The sequence below is a fragment of the Procambarus clarkii genome, chromosome 18 (genome assembly GCF_040958095.1).
Source record: "Procambarus clarkii isolate CNS0578487 chromosome 18, FALCON_Pclarkii_2.0, whole genome shotgun sequence".
Lineage (NCBI taxonomy): Eukaryota > Metazoa > Arthropoda > Malacostraca > Decapoda > Cambaridae > Procambarus > Procambarus clarkii.
In genome coordinates, this window is record NC_091167.1 from 48,690,426 (window position 1) to 48,706,595 (window position 16,170).

Here is a 16,170-nt window from a genome sequence, read left to right on the forward strand (position 1 = left end):
AACTCTTGAGGATGTGGGTAATCTTATTGATAGCTGGGTGGCTTATATGATTACACGACTGGAAGATTTCCTTTCAGTAACAGAGGGGAGTGGTTTCATATTATATAATGTCGATTTCCTCAAAATCGTCATCTGTAATGCAAGTGTAAGGTCAGTTTTGGGGGATTATGTCCATTATCCCCCATTTCTAAGGGGACGGTATGAGGTCTTCAACCCAAACCCGGCCGGTAACAATAAAACATGCATTATTCAGTGCATTGCTGCTTTTCTGGCGTCACAACAAGGGTGGAAGTGGAGACGTATAGGGAGACTTGTAGAGTCACACTCTAGGATTAGGAAAATGGTCAAATACGACAATTTATCCTTCCCTCTGTCTTGGGAGGATATCTCTAAATTGGAGAATTGAAATAAACTATCCATTTTTTTGTATTCAATACACAAACATACAGACGGCGTCTATCACGTCTCTCTTTGTCGTCGTGGTAGCAGACAGTACTCGGTCATAGTTCCTTTATTGTTATTGGGGGAATCTCATGTGGCCCTAATTAAAGAGTTCGATAAGTTCCTACGGAACTTTACTCGCAGCTACAAACGAAAGACAGTCTTCTGTAGAAACTGTCTCTCAGAATATCAAAATTCGTCTGAGCTAACAAATCACTCATCTTCCTGCGACATCACTCAGAAAATTATTTACCCTCAGCCTGGGGACACACTCCATTTTAAAAATACGGGGAAAGGTTACCCCCCTTCCCATGTGGGCTATTTTGATTTTGAGTGTGTCCTAAGCACTGAGGATTGTCTAGGTTCTGTTACAGCCATACATAGACCTATAGCATACAGCTATATAATTGTTGATAGGAACCACACTGTCATTGATAAATTTACTTATTTTGGGGGGGATAGTGTTACTCATTTCATGCAGCGAGTTGCTACCAAATGGGAAATTATCAGATCCACTCTCCCCCATTATGAAATAGACGTCTCTTGAGGATATGATCCATTTTAGGGGACAGACTCACTGCCAGTTTTGTGAGGAGGTATTTACCCCCTCCAATTTCAAGGTTCAACATCATGATCACCTTAGGGAAAAGCTCAATTATATTGGAGCTCTATGTAATTACTGCCACCTCCGCCACAAGAATGCTCTAGAGAGTTTAGTCCTAATTGCTCATAATATGTCTTATGACATGGGCTTAATTTTGAGGGAGTTTACCATGGGTTCAAATATTAAGAGCAATATCCTCATGAGACAGGGGACGAAATATCTTAAGGTAGAAATAGGGAAGCTTAAATTTCTTGATTCACTGGCTTTTATTACAGGTAGTCTTTCATCCCTAGCAAAGACCCACATTGATTCAGCCAGCCCCTTAACATTCACTCACTCAATGATAGAAGGTTTACCCAAAAAGAGTCACCACCTACTCTTAAAGGGTAAGCAGTTTTTCCCTTATGAATATACCACAAAAATCAGCTGCTTTAATGACACAACACTCCCTCCTATTGAAATGTTCTACAGCTCCCTAAACAAATCAGGTTTAACTTTGGACGAATATAGACATTCTAAATTAGTATGGGAGGCTACAGGGTGTAGGACATTAAAAGACTACCTCCTCATTTATTTGAGGTGTGATGTAGGATTACTGGCTGACATTTTTACACACCACAGGGCAATTCTAAATGATATATATTCTTTAGAATTGACACACTATTGTAGCCTCCCAGGGTACTCCTACGACTGCTTCCTGAAAAGTAGCAGAATATCGCTGGAGTTAAGTGCAGATGTGACGTTGCACAATCTCTTATCACAAAACATACGAGGGGTTTTTACACCTGCAGTTAGGAGTTATGTCAGAACTAACAATCGCTATGTCAACCCATCTTTTAACCCCCAGGAGGATAGGTCTTCATTCTTACTTTATCTTGACTTCAACTCCCTCTATGGGAGTTGTATGACTAAGAAATTGCCCTATGGGGGACTAAGGAGACCATCATCTGATGAGATGAACTCCTTCATTAGCGGGGGGAAGATAATGACAGAACAGCCTTTCTCTTCTAACAAAGGGTACTGGCTCTTAATTGACACCAAACTCTTAAGACCTGAAATAGCTAGACTAACAGACGATCTGCCCCTTTGTTTACACCATAGGGGAATAAGTATGGAGGATATCTCACCATTTAGTAGGGGACTTCTGGAAACAAATAACATTAATAAACTCCCTAAAAAAAACATTAAACTGGTTGGAGATCATCTCCCCAAGAAACATTATTTCATATCTCTTCACCTTTTACAACTATTTATTGTGATAGGACTTGAAGTGGAAACAATACATGCAATTTACGAGTTCCGTCAGTCAGATTTTATGGCAGAATTTGTTAACACCAACGTTAACAATAGAAATGCCTCCAGCAGTAATGATAGGAAAACACTCTTCAAATTACTGACGAACAGTGTTTTTGGTAAAACGCTACTGAACCCAGCCCGTTATGCCATTGACACCAAACTAGTGACTTCAGCTAGGGTCTTTTTACAAGAGGTGAAGAATCCCCGCTTTAAACGAATGGTGCATTTAGGTGACAATAAATTATTGTCTGTCAGTTCCAGACCATTCATTAAAATTGCTCATCCTAATTACATTGGGTTCTAGATTCTTGAGCTAGCAAAATACAGTTTGTACCATTTTTGGTACAGGGTACTTAAGAACCACTATTCAGATAGGGTACAACTGGTGTATAGTGATACAGACAGTTTCATTTTCACCTTACTAGCTGAAGATGTCTTTAATGAGATGGGGAAAGAACCCCTTAGTTTGTGGATGGATACGAGTAATTTTCCTGAAACTCACCCCTTGTATGATCCTTCTAAAAAGGGTGTTTTAGGGCTGTTAAAGTCAGAGGTGTCAGATAAACACATCCTTGAAGTTGTGGCACTCAAGCCCAAAATGTATAGTGTGCTTTTGCTTGACAATAAATATTCCATCACCGCTAAGGGTATTCCCCGAGCTGTGCAAAGATCTTTAACACATAACCACTTTAAAGAGACCCTTCACAGTAATGGTGTAGTAAATACTTTTAATTACAGTCAAATAAGAAATGTAGGGGGGCAGATGGCAACCACATTCAATACTAAGAGGGGTTTAAGTGCATTTGATGATAAGTGCTTTTACCTAAATAAATACACTAGCCTAGTGTATGGTCACCCAGACATACCATCCGACCCCCACCACAACACCTCAGCCCAAGGAATGTCCACCGAGAGTGAAGGTGGTGACGTCATTGAACTACAAGGAGAGGAAGGACAACGCCCCACCAGCGAGAGTGAACCCTATGACGTCAGCAGTCAGTCACCTGAGGGAGGCCCACTACAACCCATTCACTCTCTGGGAGATGATGAGTCATCATCTTCGTCCCAGGAGGAGGAGGGGGAGGAAGATCCCACAACGGACTTGTGGGCGCGGAGGAGAGCTCTTGTTAATAAATATTATGTGGGGGGAGATGACCTACAATACGACTATGTTTAACCCTAAGTACTTTGATAATATAATCTATAAATCATCAGGATTATTTCTTTTTCTCCTTCTTTAAGTATAAAAGCTTAAAATATATCCAGCTTAAAAACAACTAAGGGAGGCGGGTCCCTCTTAGGTACACTCAAGGTCATCAAGTATGAGGAGGGGTGGTGAGGGGGGGACCACCCCTACTGAGAGGATCCTGTTTTTACACCTGTCCCATAGAGGGAGGTGGGGGGGGGTAACTGCCACTCACCTGAGTGTTTATTATACAAATAAATTCATTTTTGTTTACTTAAATATACTGTCATACTTTTCTGTATAAATGAACATGAACATGAACATAGCGACACATAATAGATACCTATCTTCACTGTTTTTACGATTGTTGCTGCCCCACACCTTGGACGACCTAATATGGAGTGGCTCTAAGTGGCACTCCGCCTCTGATTTTCTTATCTGATTGCCCTTCATAGGCGGCTACTTTACTGTAAATGAGCATGATCATAGTGGCGCATAATAGATACCTATCTTCAGTGTTTTTCGACTGCTACCACACACATTGGGTGACCTAATATGTAGTGGCACTATGTGGCTCCCCGCTTCTGATTTCTTATCTGATTTCCCTACATAGCTGGCACTATGTGGCGCTTTCTATTCTACTCACTAGACACGACGAAGTCAATGACATCATTAAAAGAAGCCTTGCCTCTGCTCAGTGTCTAGCAGAGAGAGAGCTCCGCAACCTACTGAACCGTGACTCTGTTAGCTTTGCCGGCCGACCAGACGGAATCACACTGCGACCGTGGAAGGGTGGCAGACAGTTGGCATGGGACTATTCTTGTGTATCCACCCTGGCAACCACATACATCAACCTCTCTGCCGGCACAGCAGGAGCCGCGGCAACACGCAGAGAAAGAGACAAGTCAGCCAAGTACAGGCAATTCGATCATCGGTACAACTTCGTTCCAATAGGGTCTGAGACCCTAGGCCCATGGGGAGAGAGTGCAAGAAGGTTTCTCAAGGATCTTGGTTCCAAGCTCATTGACACCACAAGAGACCCTAGAGCAGCAAGTTTTCTCTTTCAGCGCCTCAGTGTCGCGATCCTGAGGGGGAATGCTCGCTACATCCTCGGTTCCTGCCCGGCGTCAGAGGAGTTCGAGGAAATCTACAGCCTCTAGTAAGCAAATTTTTTTGTGTCCTCTTAATGTTAATTTTTTGTATAAAATCAGATATGCAACTGTATAACCTTGCATAATAAAGTGTACACCATAAAAAAAGGGGGGTGGTAGGAGAAGCGAACACTCCTATGTATTCAGAGTTATATGGCAAGTTTTTCCCTGAATGCTCTGTGTTCCCTTCTCTGAGGCTGTGGGTCCCTATAATTGCACCAGATGTGGTACCCCCCTTATATATATATATATATATATATATACAATTTTAGAACACTTTCCCACCAGGAGACTCGAACCCTAGCCAGCACAGAAGCCTTCCAGCAACTGGCATAACAGGTACGCCTTAACCCGCTCCACCACCTGCTCAGACCCTTAAATGAGATGGTAATTTCGGAGTATTTACATACACCAAAGATCGCCACCTCCCAAGAGCACTAGAGCAAGTGAGGGGTCATTTATACGTTTATTTCATCAAGTCCCTGTTAATATGGGAAGACACAGTGTCTATGCTTAAGGCACAACTCTCCTAAACACGAGAGTGAAGTATACAACTTTAGAACACTTTCCCACCAGGAGACTCGAACCCTAGCCAGCACAGAAGCCTTCCAGCAACTGGCATAACAGGTACGCCTTAACCCGCTCCACCACCTGCTCAGACCCTTAAAAGAGATGGTAATTTCGAAGTATTTAAATACACCAAAGATCACCACCTCCCAAGAGCACTAGAGCAAGTGAGGGGTCATTTATACGTTTATTTCATCAAGTCCCTGTTAATATGGGAAGACACAGTGTCTATGCTTAAGGCACAACTCTCCTAAACACGAGAGTGAAGTATACAACTTTAGAACACTTTCCCACCAGGAGACTCGAACCCTAGGGTTCGAGTCTGTGACTCCCCACTCTCTCCTTATGTGATATGATCTCCTCAATCCCCTTTAACTTACTAATCTTCGTCCTACCCTGTCCACAGCGGTGGTTCTTGGTTCTTTCTCTCTCTCTCTCTATCTTCCTTTTCTATTTCCTGGGAAGCCTCACTAGGACAAGGGCAAACACCAGCAAATTGGAATACATTTACTGGACAAAGCACATACACAATACATACACACATATAATAATAATGAATCCTATACTCTGTACTATTACAATCAGGTTGCACTCCAACACCATCAGAACTCTATCATCAGCTTATCAAGTGGTATCCTATCTCCTGGTTCACCACCTAATACTATCAACCTCCTCAAGTTGATCAAGTCTACATGCACTGTTGCACCATCAGCAAGAGAATATATATATGTATCTATAAATGTGTACAAAGAAAATCAGCATTTGAATGCAATAACATATATCAGTATAAATGTTCCTTGATACACAACAATGATCAATCGATCACTCTATCAGTCCTAGAACACATACATCTGTAGGTAATCCAGCCCACGACTGTAACTCTAAACTTCAGTATAAAACACTCCTTGACATAAGAATGCAAACAATCACTGTCTCTCACTGCGTCTTGCACGCTAATGACAACCAAACACTATCAACTCCCTACAAGTGGAGCCAGAACTTCCCTTCCACCTCTGGAAGTTCACTACCCTGATCTCTTCAGGTTCTTCCGGGCTTAACTACCAGGATCCTCTGCAGCTCCTCCAGGCTGCTACCATGAAGTTTTCCTTGAGCAACTACGGTGCTTCACCCTTCTGCTAGGTTCCTGTACAGCTCTACTGGCTGCTACACCATGAAGTTTCCTCGAGCAACTATGGTGCTTCACCACCTCTACAGAAGCACGTGACACTCCTCTTCGCTGCTTCTCCTCACAGCTCGAGGTCCTCTCCTCCACTACCTTGGAGTCACATCAGCTACTTCATCTGTGCTGGCTTCGAAGTTCTCAGCAACTTCTTCCCCAAAGACAAACCTGCAACCCATCGACACTCCAATAAAAATGTTTCCCCTTTAACACATAAACAAAAATAACCACACAAAATGTTTGCCTCCAACCTCTATCTGTCCTCTACATACTGTGAGAGTGGACTCCCCCATTGGGCGGGTCCACTTTGCCCGGTGGGCCTCACTCACTCCGCCTCACTCACTCCGGGAGGGACCTACACCGTCGGGAGCTTTCAGTCACCTGCCAGCGCTCAGAGGGGACTGACGTCGCTCCGTGTTCCTCCCTCTCCACTCTCTTATTTTAGGCTTTCTGCCTCACCAAAACATGTCTAACTTATCAATAAACATTTCTACTGTCGCTGGGCACACGACCAACTACAAGCAATCACTATGAACTGGCGTATATCGTGCTTGCCACAGATTATCTGGTCGAGGGCGCTCCTCCCTCTGACGGAACTTGGCCAGGGCGCTTCCACGGCCCACAATAATGCCTCTGGGCGGTTTAAATAAACACTCCTCGTCGCCCAGGACTTGAGACCACAACGTTCCCAGCTCGATTCCACAGCTGGTCCGTCTGCACACTTCTCTTCTCTTCGAGATATATCACTATGGGGTTCCTTTCTGACGGGAGCTCAACGGAGCGCGGCTTTCCCCCTGCGATGTCTGGCCTCAAGTGAGGTCAAAGCCCTCCAGAAGCGAGCCTCACGCCTCCAGCAAAATGTCCACATCTCCTAGCCAGTCATTTATCTGTTTTCTTCTTCACTGCCCATAATCTTAAATTGTTCATCATATCCAACCAGCTATTTTACATATGTGTTATCACCTTTATATTTCTTAAACCTTCCGGTTAGGTCAGGCTTGCTGAATAACTCTCAAGGGGGAGACTTATTTCTCCTGTAGGCTGAGATCATAACACTCCCCTCCCCTTATTTTTGAGAGTTATTCCAGTGGCAAAGCTCGGGATAATACATCCGCCACCACACTGTCTCGTTCTTCAACCGATTGGTTCGACCGGTTGATCTGCTTACGTACTCCCTTAGGAGTCTACAATTAGTTCGTTGCACCTTGCAACATCCGGTTCACAACCCGCCAGAAACATGATCTTCTCATAAACGATCTGACTTCTCTGTCACCTCTTGGCTAGGCTGTCCTCCCAGGACGCCTGCACTCCATCGGTCCACTTTACTTATTGTTTCCACCCTCCGTCACCTCGTCTTCTTCTCTTCACGTCTAGAGTCAGACATCTACTGTCTGTACCTCCTCTGTCGTCTTCACACTTCCATCTACTGCCATTATACTTCCGTCTCCGGTCATCATACATTAATTGTTTTTCGACTACCTAACCTAACCTAACCTGACTTTTTCGGCTACCTAACCTAACCTAACCTATAAAGATAGGTTAGGTTAGGTTAGGTAGGGTTGGTTAGGTTCGGTCATATATCTATGTTAATTTTAACTCCAATAAAAAAAATGACCTCATGCGTAATGAAATGGGTAGCTTTATCATTTCATAAGAAAAAAATTAGAGAAAATATATTAATTCAGGAAAACTTGGCTTATTAGGCAAATCGGGCCTTGCATAGTAGGCTGAGAAGTGCATTCTGGCTACTAGGTACGACATATATATATATATATATATATATATATATATATATATATATATATATATATATGTCGTACCTAGTAGCCAGAACGCACTTCTCAGCCTACTATGCAAGGCCCGATTTGCCTAATAAGCCAAGTTTTCCCGAATTAATATATTTTCTCTATTTTTTTTCTTATGAAATGATAAATCTACCCATTTCCTTATGTATAAGTTCATTTTTTTTTATTGGAGTAAAAATTAACGTAGATATATGCCCGAACCTAACCAACCCTACCTAACCTAACCTAACCTATCTTTATTGGTTAGGTTAGGTTAGGTAGCCGAAAAAGTTAGGTTAGGTTAGGTTAGGTAGGTTAGGTAGTCGAAAAAACCTTAATTCGTGAAAAATTGGCTTATTAGGCAAATCGGGCCTTGCATAGTAGGCTGAGAAGTGAGTTCTGGCTATTAGGTACGACATATATATATATATATATATATATATATATATATATATATATGTCGTACCTAATAGCCAGAATGCACTTCTATGCCTACTATTCAATGCGCGATTTGCCTAATAAGCCAAGTTTTCATGAATTATTTATTTTTCGACTACCTAACCTACCTAACCTAACCTAACCTAACGTTTTCGGCTACCTAACCTAACCTAACCGATAAGGATAGGTTAGGTTAGGTTAGGTAGGGTTGGTTAGGTTCGGTCATATATCTAAATTAATTTGAACTCCAATAAAAAAAAGTTGACCTCATACGTAATGAAATGGGTAGCTTTATAATTTCATAAGAAAAATATTAGAGAAAATATACTAATTCATGAAAACTTGGCTTATTAGGCAAATCGGGCCTTGAATAGTAGGCATAGAAGTGCGTTCTGGCTACTAGGGACGACATATATATATATATATATATATATATATATATATATATATATATATATATATATATATGTCGTACCTAATAGCCAGAACGCACTTCTCAGCCTACTATTCAAGGCCCAATTTGCCTAATAAGCCAAGTTTTCATGAATTAATGTTTTTTCGTCTACCTAACCTACCTAACCTAACCTAACCTAGCTTTTTTTGGCTACCTAACCTAACCTTACCTATAAATATAGGTTAGGTTAGGTTAGGTAGGGTTGGTTAGGTTCGGTCATATATCTACGTTAATTTTAACTCCAATAAAAAAAATTGACCTCATACATAGGGAAAAGGGTTGCTTTATCATTTCATAAGAAAAAAATTATAGTAAATATATTAATTCAGGAAAACTTGGCTTATTAGGCAAATCGGGCCTTGAATAGTAGGCTGAGAAGTGAGTTCTGGCTACTAGGTACGACATATATATATATATATATATATATATACTGTCTGACGCCTGAACGCGTTTCGTAATTCATATTACATTTTCAAAGACTTAATTTACACACAAATTTTTCGTACTTATACTCTATTGGATGAGGTGATATGGTACAAAAGTTTGGGGTGAGGTGACAAACAAGACAGAACATGAAACAATGGGTATAAATTGGATAAGTGATCATATGAATGGAAGTAACTGCAGAAGGTCTATTGGCCCATACTTCCTCTTGCGGCTTCCATATTGGTTCGGGGTCTTGAAGTAGGTAGAATATAGTTGGGCATTAATTGGCTGTTGATTGCTGGTGTTGACTTTTTGATGTGTAGTGCCTCGCTGATGTCAAGCCCGCTGCTATCGCCGTACCTATCGATGATTTCTGTGTTGTTTGTTAAGATTTCTCTGGTGATGGTCTGATGGTGAGAAGAAATTATGTGTTCCCTGATGGCTCCCTGTTGCTTATGCATTGTTAGTCGTCTAGAAAGAGACGTTGTTGTTGGCTTGCCTATATACTGAGTTCTTTGATGCTTACAGTCCCTAAGTGAGCATTTAAAGGCATAGACGACGTTGGTCTCCTTCAGAGTGTTCTGCTTGGTGTCTGGGGAGTTTTTATGATTAGATTGGCCGTTTTTTTGGTTGTATAATAAATTATCAATTGTATTTTCTGATTTTTGTCTGTAGGGATGACGTTCCTATCAGCAATATCTTTCAGGACCCTTTCCTCTGTTCTCTGCGTAGCTATACTTAGTGCTAGGTGAACAGAGGCTTTAGATGATAGTAAATGCTTCCCAGTATTCCGGTCCCACCCAGGATCATCACCTACTCTCCTATATCAAGTTCACCAGTGTTTATTTACTTAATAACTTCAGGTAAATAACTACACGGCGCTCGAACCCGATCGTATTTGCGTTTGCCTTACCATTGGAGACTTTCGGCGCCGTGGATAAGGGGGGGGGGGGGTACCTGCTGCTTGGATGACAGCTTTTCCTCCATATCAACCTACCTTGGCTTTGTGCCCTGGTGAGGCCACTCCAGACCGACAACCAGAGCGCAACTCTATAGTCTCCTATGACTGATGGATGCCTACTACTACTGTAATAATATCTTGCTATTAAGAATCTAAATACATCATAAAAAGATATCTACTACTCGTTTTAAGCAGAGAATGCATATATAGCTAACATGAAGGACTCCTTGATGTTGTTGTGATTTAAGGGGCGACGATGATCGTGGGATCGGATGCACCCTGGCATACCCATGAAGGGTTAATCGCGAAGCCGGAACGGATGAATCACAAATCCTAATGGCGAAACGAATGACGCGTAACACCTAAAACTAATATGCCTTGGGGTAAATGAACGCACAGACAGGCGGATAATTGGGAAGCCCCACGAGTTCCTTATGGTGACAAGCACCGGCCCACCCCCACACAGAAAACACCGGGTAACTAAACCAAAATTTGGTTCCCAACTAAAACGCAAAAGTCAACCGATGCCCTCCAGCATAGCAGAAGCCAGCCGCCCACCACGGCTAACGACGCACCCGGAGCCCACCAAGACCCGTCAACTCCCGGCATCTCTCAGCCAACCCGACGCCGGACATCGTCACTCCGCCGGAAGAACCAGCCCAAAAACGTTCAAAATCTATCAACCATCCTGTGACTAAGGGAATACGTGCACCAGGCGTCGTAAAAATGGGACCGTTGGCCAGGTATCAAATCAAACAGCAGTATCAAATCCTAAGTCGCTAAAACAGAACGTGATGTAACAGCTCCTAGGAGGAGAAGTCCAGACATCTGCTCATTGTCAAGATTGAACCAGGAGTCCGACTCCTTGATGAGACTCACCAGCAAAAATGTTTGTTTATATTAAAATCGATCCTGTGGTTTGTGTAGTAGAGAAAAATTGAGCAATATCCAGTTTAAGTAAAGCTATGACTGGTCTAGCGATGTTGTAGTGCAACGCAGTGTTCTAACGCAGGAAGATTTTCGTTCTTAAATTTCTTCCTGAATCCCGATGTAGCGGCCACAAAGATGGTAAGAACAAAAATGTTCCTAAGTACTTGTGTAACTGCTTCGTGAATCTGGCTCCTGATCTGTAGGCGTTAGTGCTCTCTCTTTCTGGGTTAACCTCCTTGTCTTCTCTTTTATAGATTTTGAGTTTGAAATACACAGAGCAGCGCTCACCATTATTTCCTCTACTGGCTTGTTGCTTGTATGTAGCCAAGTGTTCCTACTATCAAGTTTCACACAATTCAGTGTAGTCTTTGTGTTAGTAGCTTCATGATATAGTTTTAATTTGAAACTGCCTCTTTGGCTTCGATTTACCTTCACTGTTCTTAACTAATATTTATTTTCACATAAATATTCTCACCTATCAGTGCAGTAGAATGTTGAGCTTCAGCTCTTGCGGCCCATACTACTATCATCATCAGCAGCTAGTGATCAGAATTTGAGCTCTTTTGGGTCTCTACAATCATCAGTCATTGATATGTATGTGTGTGTGTAAAATAGCATATAAATATTTGTAATCATTTATTCATATGCATATTTTACAAAGTGAATTCTTACGTGAAGTTGAGTTTGGCAGCGAAGTTGCGGATGAGTCTGGCGTCGAGGGAGTCTCTCAGCACGACGGCTGTTCCAGGGTTCTCGCTGACACGCTCGTAGTCCACGAATGGGAAGGCGGGTGTGGCTGCTACTATTCTCATCTTGTTGCCCATCAAGTCTTCAAATCGTTCTGTCGAGATAGGCTCCATCGTGTTTTGAGTTTATCTTTTGAATATAGATTCTTTACTTAATTACTTCCGGTGGGTTAATTCTGTCTGTAGGTGAATTTCCTGGCTTTCCTCCACGGACACATATCCACTGTACACAGGATGTATGAAAGTTCCTAATATTATATTATAATATGTGGTGATATGTTTATCTCGCCTGTTAGGAATTTTTTTCATTAACGTTGTTTGTAATATATTTATCATGAAAAATTGTATCCAATTTCTAGCAGTAATAATTTACCTTGGAAGAGGTCGTCCCAAAGAAGGTCGGGTGAGTAGATGTTCAAGTTGTGGAGAAGTTGGACGTCCGGGTCCCCGTTGTTGCAGTACAGACACCGCCGGTACACCCTCACACCCCCGTCTCTTGATGCTGCCAGGATATCTATATAAATAAAAATGGAAATGTTCGTTAGTTCAAAATCGCTAATCTCCGAAAGTTCTTCACCGATTGCTTTGAAATTTTCATACAACGTTCCATTCGCATCCGGCCAGATTTTTATATACATACTATATAGATGAAACGTCTGTGACGGATTAAAACATGCTTTTACTGAAAAACTGTGTTTTTCATGTGTTTTTCCAAGTGAAGGAAATCTTTGAAACCTCGTTACCGATTGTTTTGAAAGTTTGACTCAACATTACATTCAAATAGGCGCGTCTTTTGATATATCTACTATATACATGCTTCACCTAAGACAGGAAAAAAAATGCTTTGTTTGAAAAACAGCGCCATCTGTTGGACGTATGGGCAACACATACTGTAATCTCATAAAGTTCTTCACCGATTGCTTTGAAATTTTAATACAACGTTGCATTCGATTTGGCACGTCTTTTCATATACAACTATATCGATGCCAGCCCTGTGACAGATAAAATCATGCGTTTTTGAAAAAACAGCGCCATCTGTTGCACATAATAGCAACATGCACGGTATACTAAATATGTCACGAGTTCCATGTCAATGTTTCCGATTGTATTGACATATTTTATTTTCATAGATTTCGATATATTTTATTTTTTATTCAATTATTATATGTGACATTGTGTTGGAATTGAGCTGTGTTGTTTGCCATACCATTCATTCGTAAGTATAAGTATAGATGCCACACCTGTGACAGGTAAAACTATGCTTTTCTTGAAAAACAGCGCCATCTGTTGCATGTAAGAGCAATACACATGCTATACTAAATGTTACAATTCCATTTCAGCGTTTCTGATTGCATTGATAAATTGAATTTTCATAGATTTAGATTTATTTTCATTTTGATTTAATTATTTTGTGTGAATTGCGTTGGAATTGAGCTGTGTTGTTTACCATACTGTTCATTTCATGAGTATTGTTTATTTTTTTTGTATTTTTTCCTTTCATTTTTTAACGTTTTTTTTTATATAATTCAGTGATGGGAACATCAGATCACTTGAGGTTCCCAATTTTCTGATGGGAACATCAGACCATTTGGAAAGGCATCAGACGAGGGAGTGGGGAATGGTGGGGATGACGAAGGACCAAAGTGAGAGATGGTGGGGAGGACGAGGGGACAAGGGAGGGGGTAATGGTGGGGAGGACAAAGGGACAGGGGAGTGGAGCATGGTGGCAAGGAAGAGGGGATGCTGGAGTAGGGAATGGTGAGGAAGGATGAGGGGACGGAGGAGTTTGGGTTGGTGGGGACAAGAGATATGGGGGAGGTTATCTTTAGAATATCTTGAGATTATTTCGGGGCATTATCTCTGGTAGGGGTGTAGGCCTGGTACTCGACCAGGCCTACACCCCCAGGAAGCAGCCCGTGACAGCTGACTAACACCCAGGTACCTATTTCACTCCAAGATAACAGGGGGATAGGGTGAAAGAAACTCTGCTCATTGTTTCTCGCCGGCGCCCGGGATCGAACCGGGGACCACAGGATCACAAGTCCAGCGTGCTCTCTGTTCGGCCAACCGGCTCCCTCGCCGGTCTGATGGAGGGGAAAGGAGAATGGAGAATGGTGGCTGAGAACGAAGGGACAGGAAAGTGGGGCATGGTGGAAAGGAAGAGGGGATGGTGGAGTGGGGAACTGTGGGGAGGCCGAGGGGACGGTGGAGTGGGGAATGGTTTTGAGGCCGAAAAGACGGGTGAGGGAGGAATGATGTGGAGGACTGAGGGACAGGGAAGGTTGCTGTGGCTGAGCAACGCATGGCCGGGTACTGCTAGAATATATATATATATATATATATATATATATATATATATATATATATATATATATATATATATATATATATATATATATATATGTCGTACCTAGTAGCCAGAATGCACTTTTCGGCCTACTATGCAAGGCCCGATTTGCCTAATAAGCCAAGTTTTCCTGAATTAATATATCTTCTTTAATTTTTTTCTTATGAAATTATAAAGCTACTTATTTCATTGTGTATGAGGTCAATTTTTTTTTATTGTTGTTAAAATTAACGTAGATATATGGCCGAACCTAACCAACCCTACCTAACCTAACCTAACCTATCTTTAGAGGTTACGTTAGGTTAGGTAGCCGAAAAAGTTAGGTTAGGTTAGGTTAGGTAGGTTAGGTAGTCGAAAAACAATTAATTCATGAAAACTTGGCTTATTAGGCAAATTGGGCCTTGCATAGTATGCTGAGAAGTCCGTTCTGGCTACTAGGTACGACATATATATATATATATATATATATATATATATATATATATATATATATATATATATATATATATATATATATATATATATATATATATATATATATATATATATATTGTTGGGGGTTTCTACTTCTCTGTCCTACTCTGGGGTGAGCAATAGTTATGCTCAAGGTCACTCACCGTAGCCCTGCGGGTCTTCACTCGATCCTCACGACGCCACTGCACGCCAGGAGAGTCTCCCAGTCAATCTCAACGACCTCTGATTAAGAAAGAGTGGGAACACGACTCGTTCACGTGACTGTCGTGTGCCCTCCCCAACAATCGGGCTCTACGGTTAACCACAAGGTCGCCAACTGGTGTTTTAGGTGGCCAGTAACACCATCAGTGGACTGGTGGAATTAGTGGTAGCCTTGGCAAGGTCACACTCAAAAGATCAGGAATCAGGCAGGTACTTATTGTTATCACTCTATGCTTTCAGTATAATATAGCCACAAGACCAATGGAGGGAATGATAAAAACACAAAGGTGATTTTGTATTTTACTTAAAATGTATGAAAGATGTCACAAGGCCAAACAATAATAAATAAATCAACTGATCCTGATGCGGCCGGTAATTCCCACGAATAGTATGCGATCATGGCAACACTAAGTGGCAACACCTCCCCTCCTTGTCAAATGTCAAGAACAGCTGATCGCCTGGCCTCTCCGCGCGAAAGCTTTGCTTGTTTTCTAGATTCACGCGCGCTGTTTCTTTAAATTCTCCAATATTACTAGAAACTCGCACTCTCGATATTGGCACAATAGCACGTATCACTTGGTTACACTGTACTCAGGCTCAAACAGCCTTTTCTACAATCAATGCTATAATGACTCACTGTAATGGTTTTACATTGTTCTTCATTCAACAATATATTATGAAATATTAACACTGGAGTTTTCAGTACTTTCTCTTGTGGGCGATAACGCCCACAAGAGAAATTCACTGTACTCACAAATGATTAATCACTGCACGAACACAGACATAATAATGCATATAGATCAGACATCAGTAAATGGTAAAATAAATAGTTTCTGGGCACATAGCCTAACTTCCAAATACTGGCATAATATTATATATAATTTATCACTATATGTTCACATCAAAATCTCTAGAGGGATAGACACAACACAGTAAATTTATCACTTGTTCCTGGTGCCTGTACACACCAACAATAAACATAAG

General features: G+C 41.6%; 1 protein-coding gene across 1 annotated transcript in view; it reads right to left on the reverse strand.

Annotated features, from left to right (window-relative positions):
- Window positions 1-16,170, reverse strand: part of LOC123754658 (probable glutamate receptor) — a 191,115-nt gene that overhangs the window by 120,248 nt on the left and 54,697 nt on the right. The window contains exons 2-3 of the mRNA XM_069326887.1: window positions 12,538-12,678; window positions 12,091-12,259 (exon numbers count right to left, since the gene is read on the reverse strand). Of these exons, the coding sequence (XP_069182988.1) occupies window positions 12,091-12,259; window positions 12,538-12,678 (310 nt within the window). The remainder of the gene's footprint in view (window positions 1-12,090; window positions 12,260-12,537; window positions 12,679-16,170) is intronic.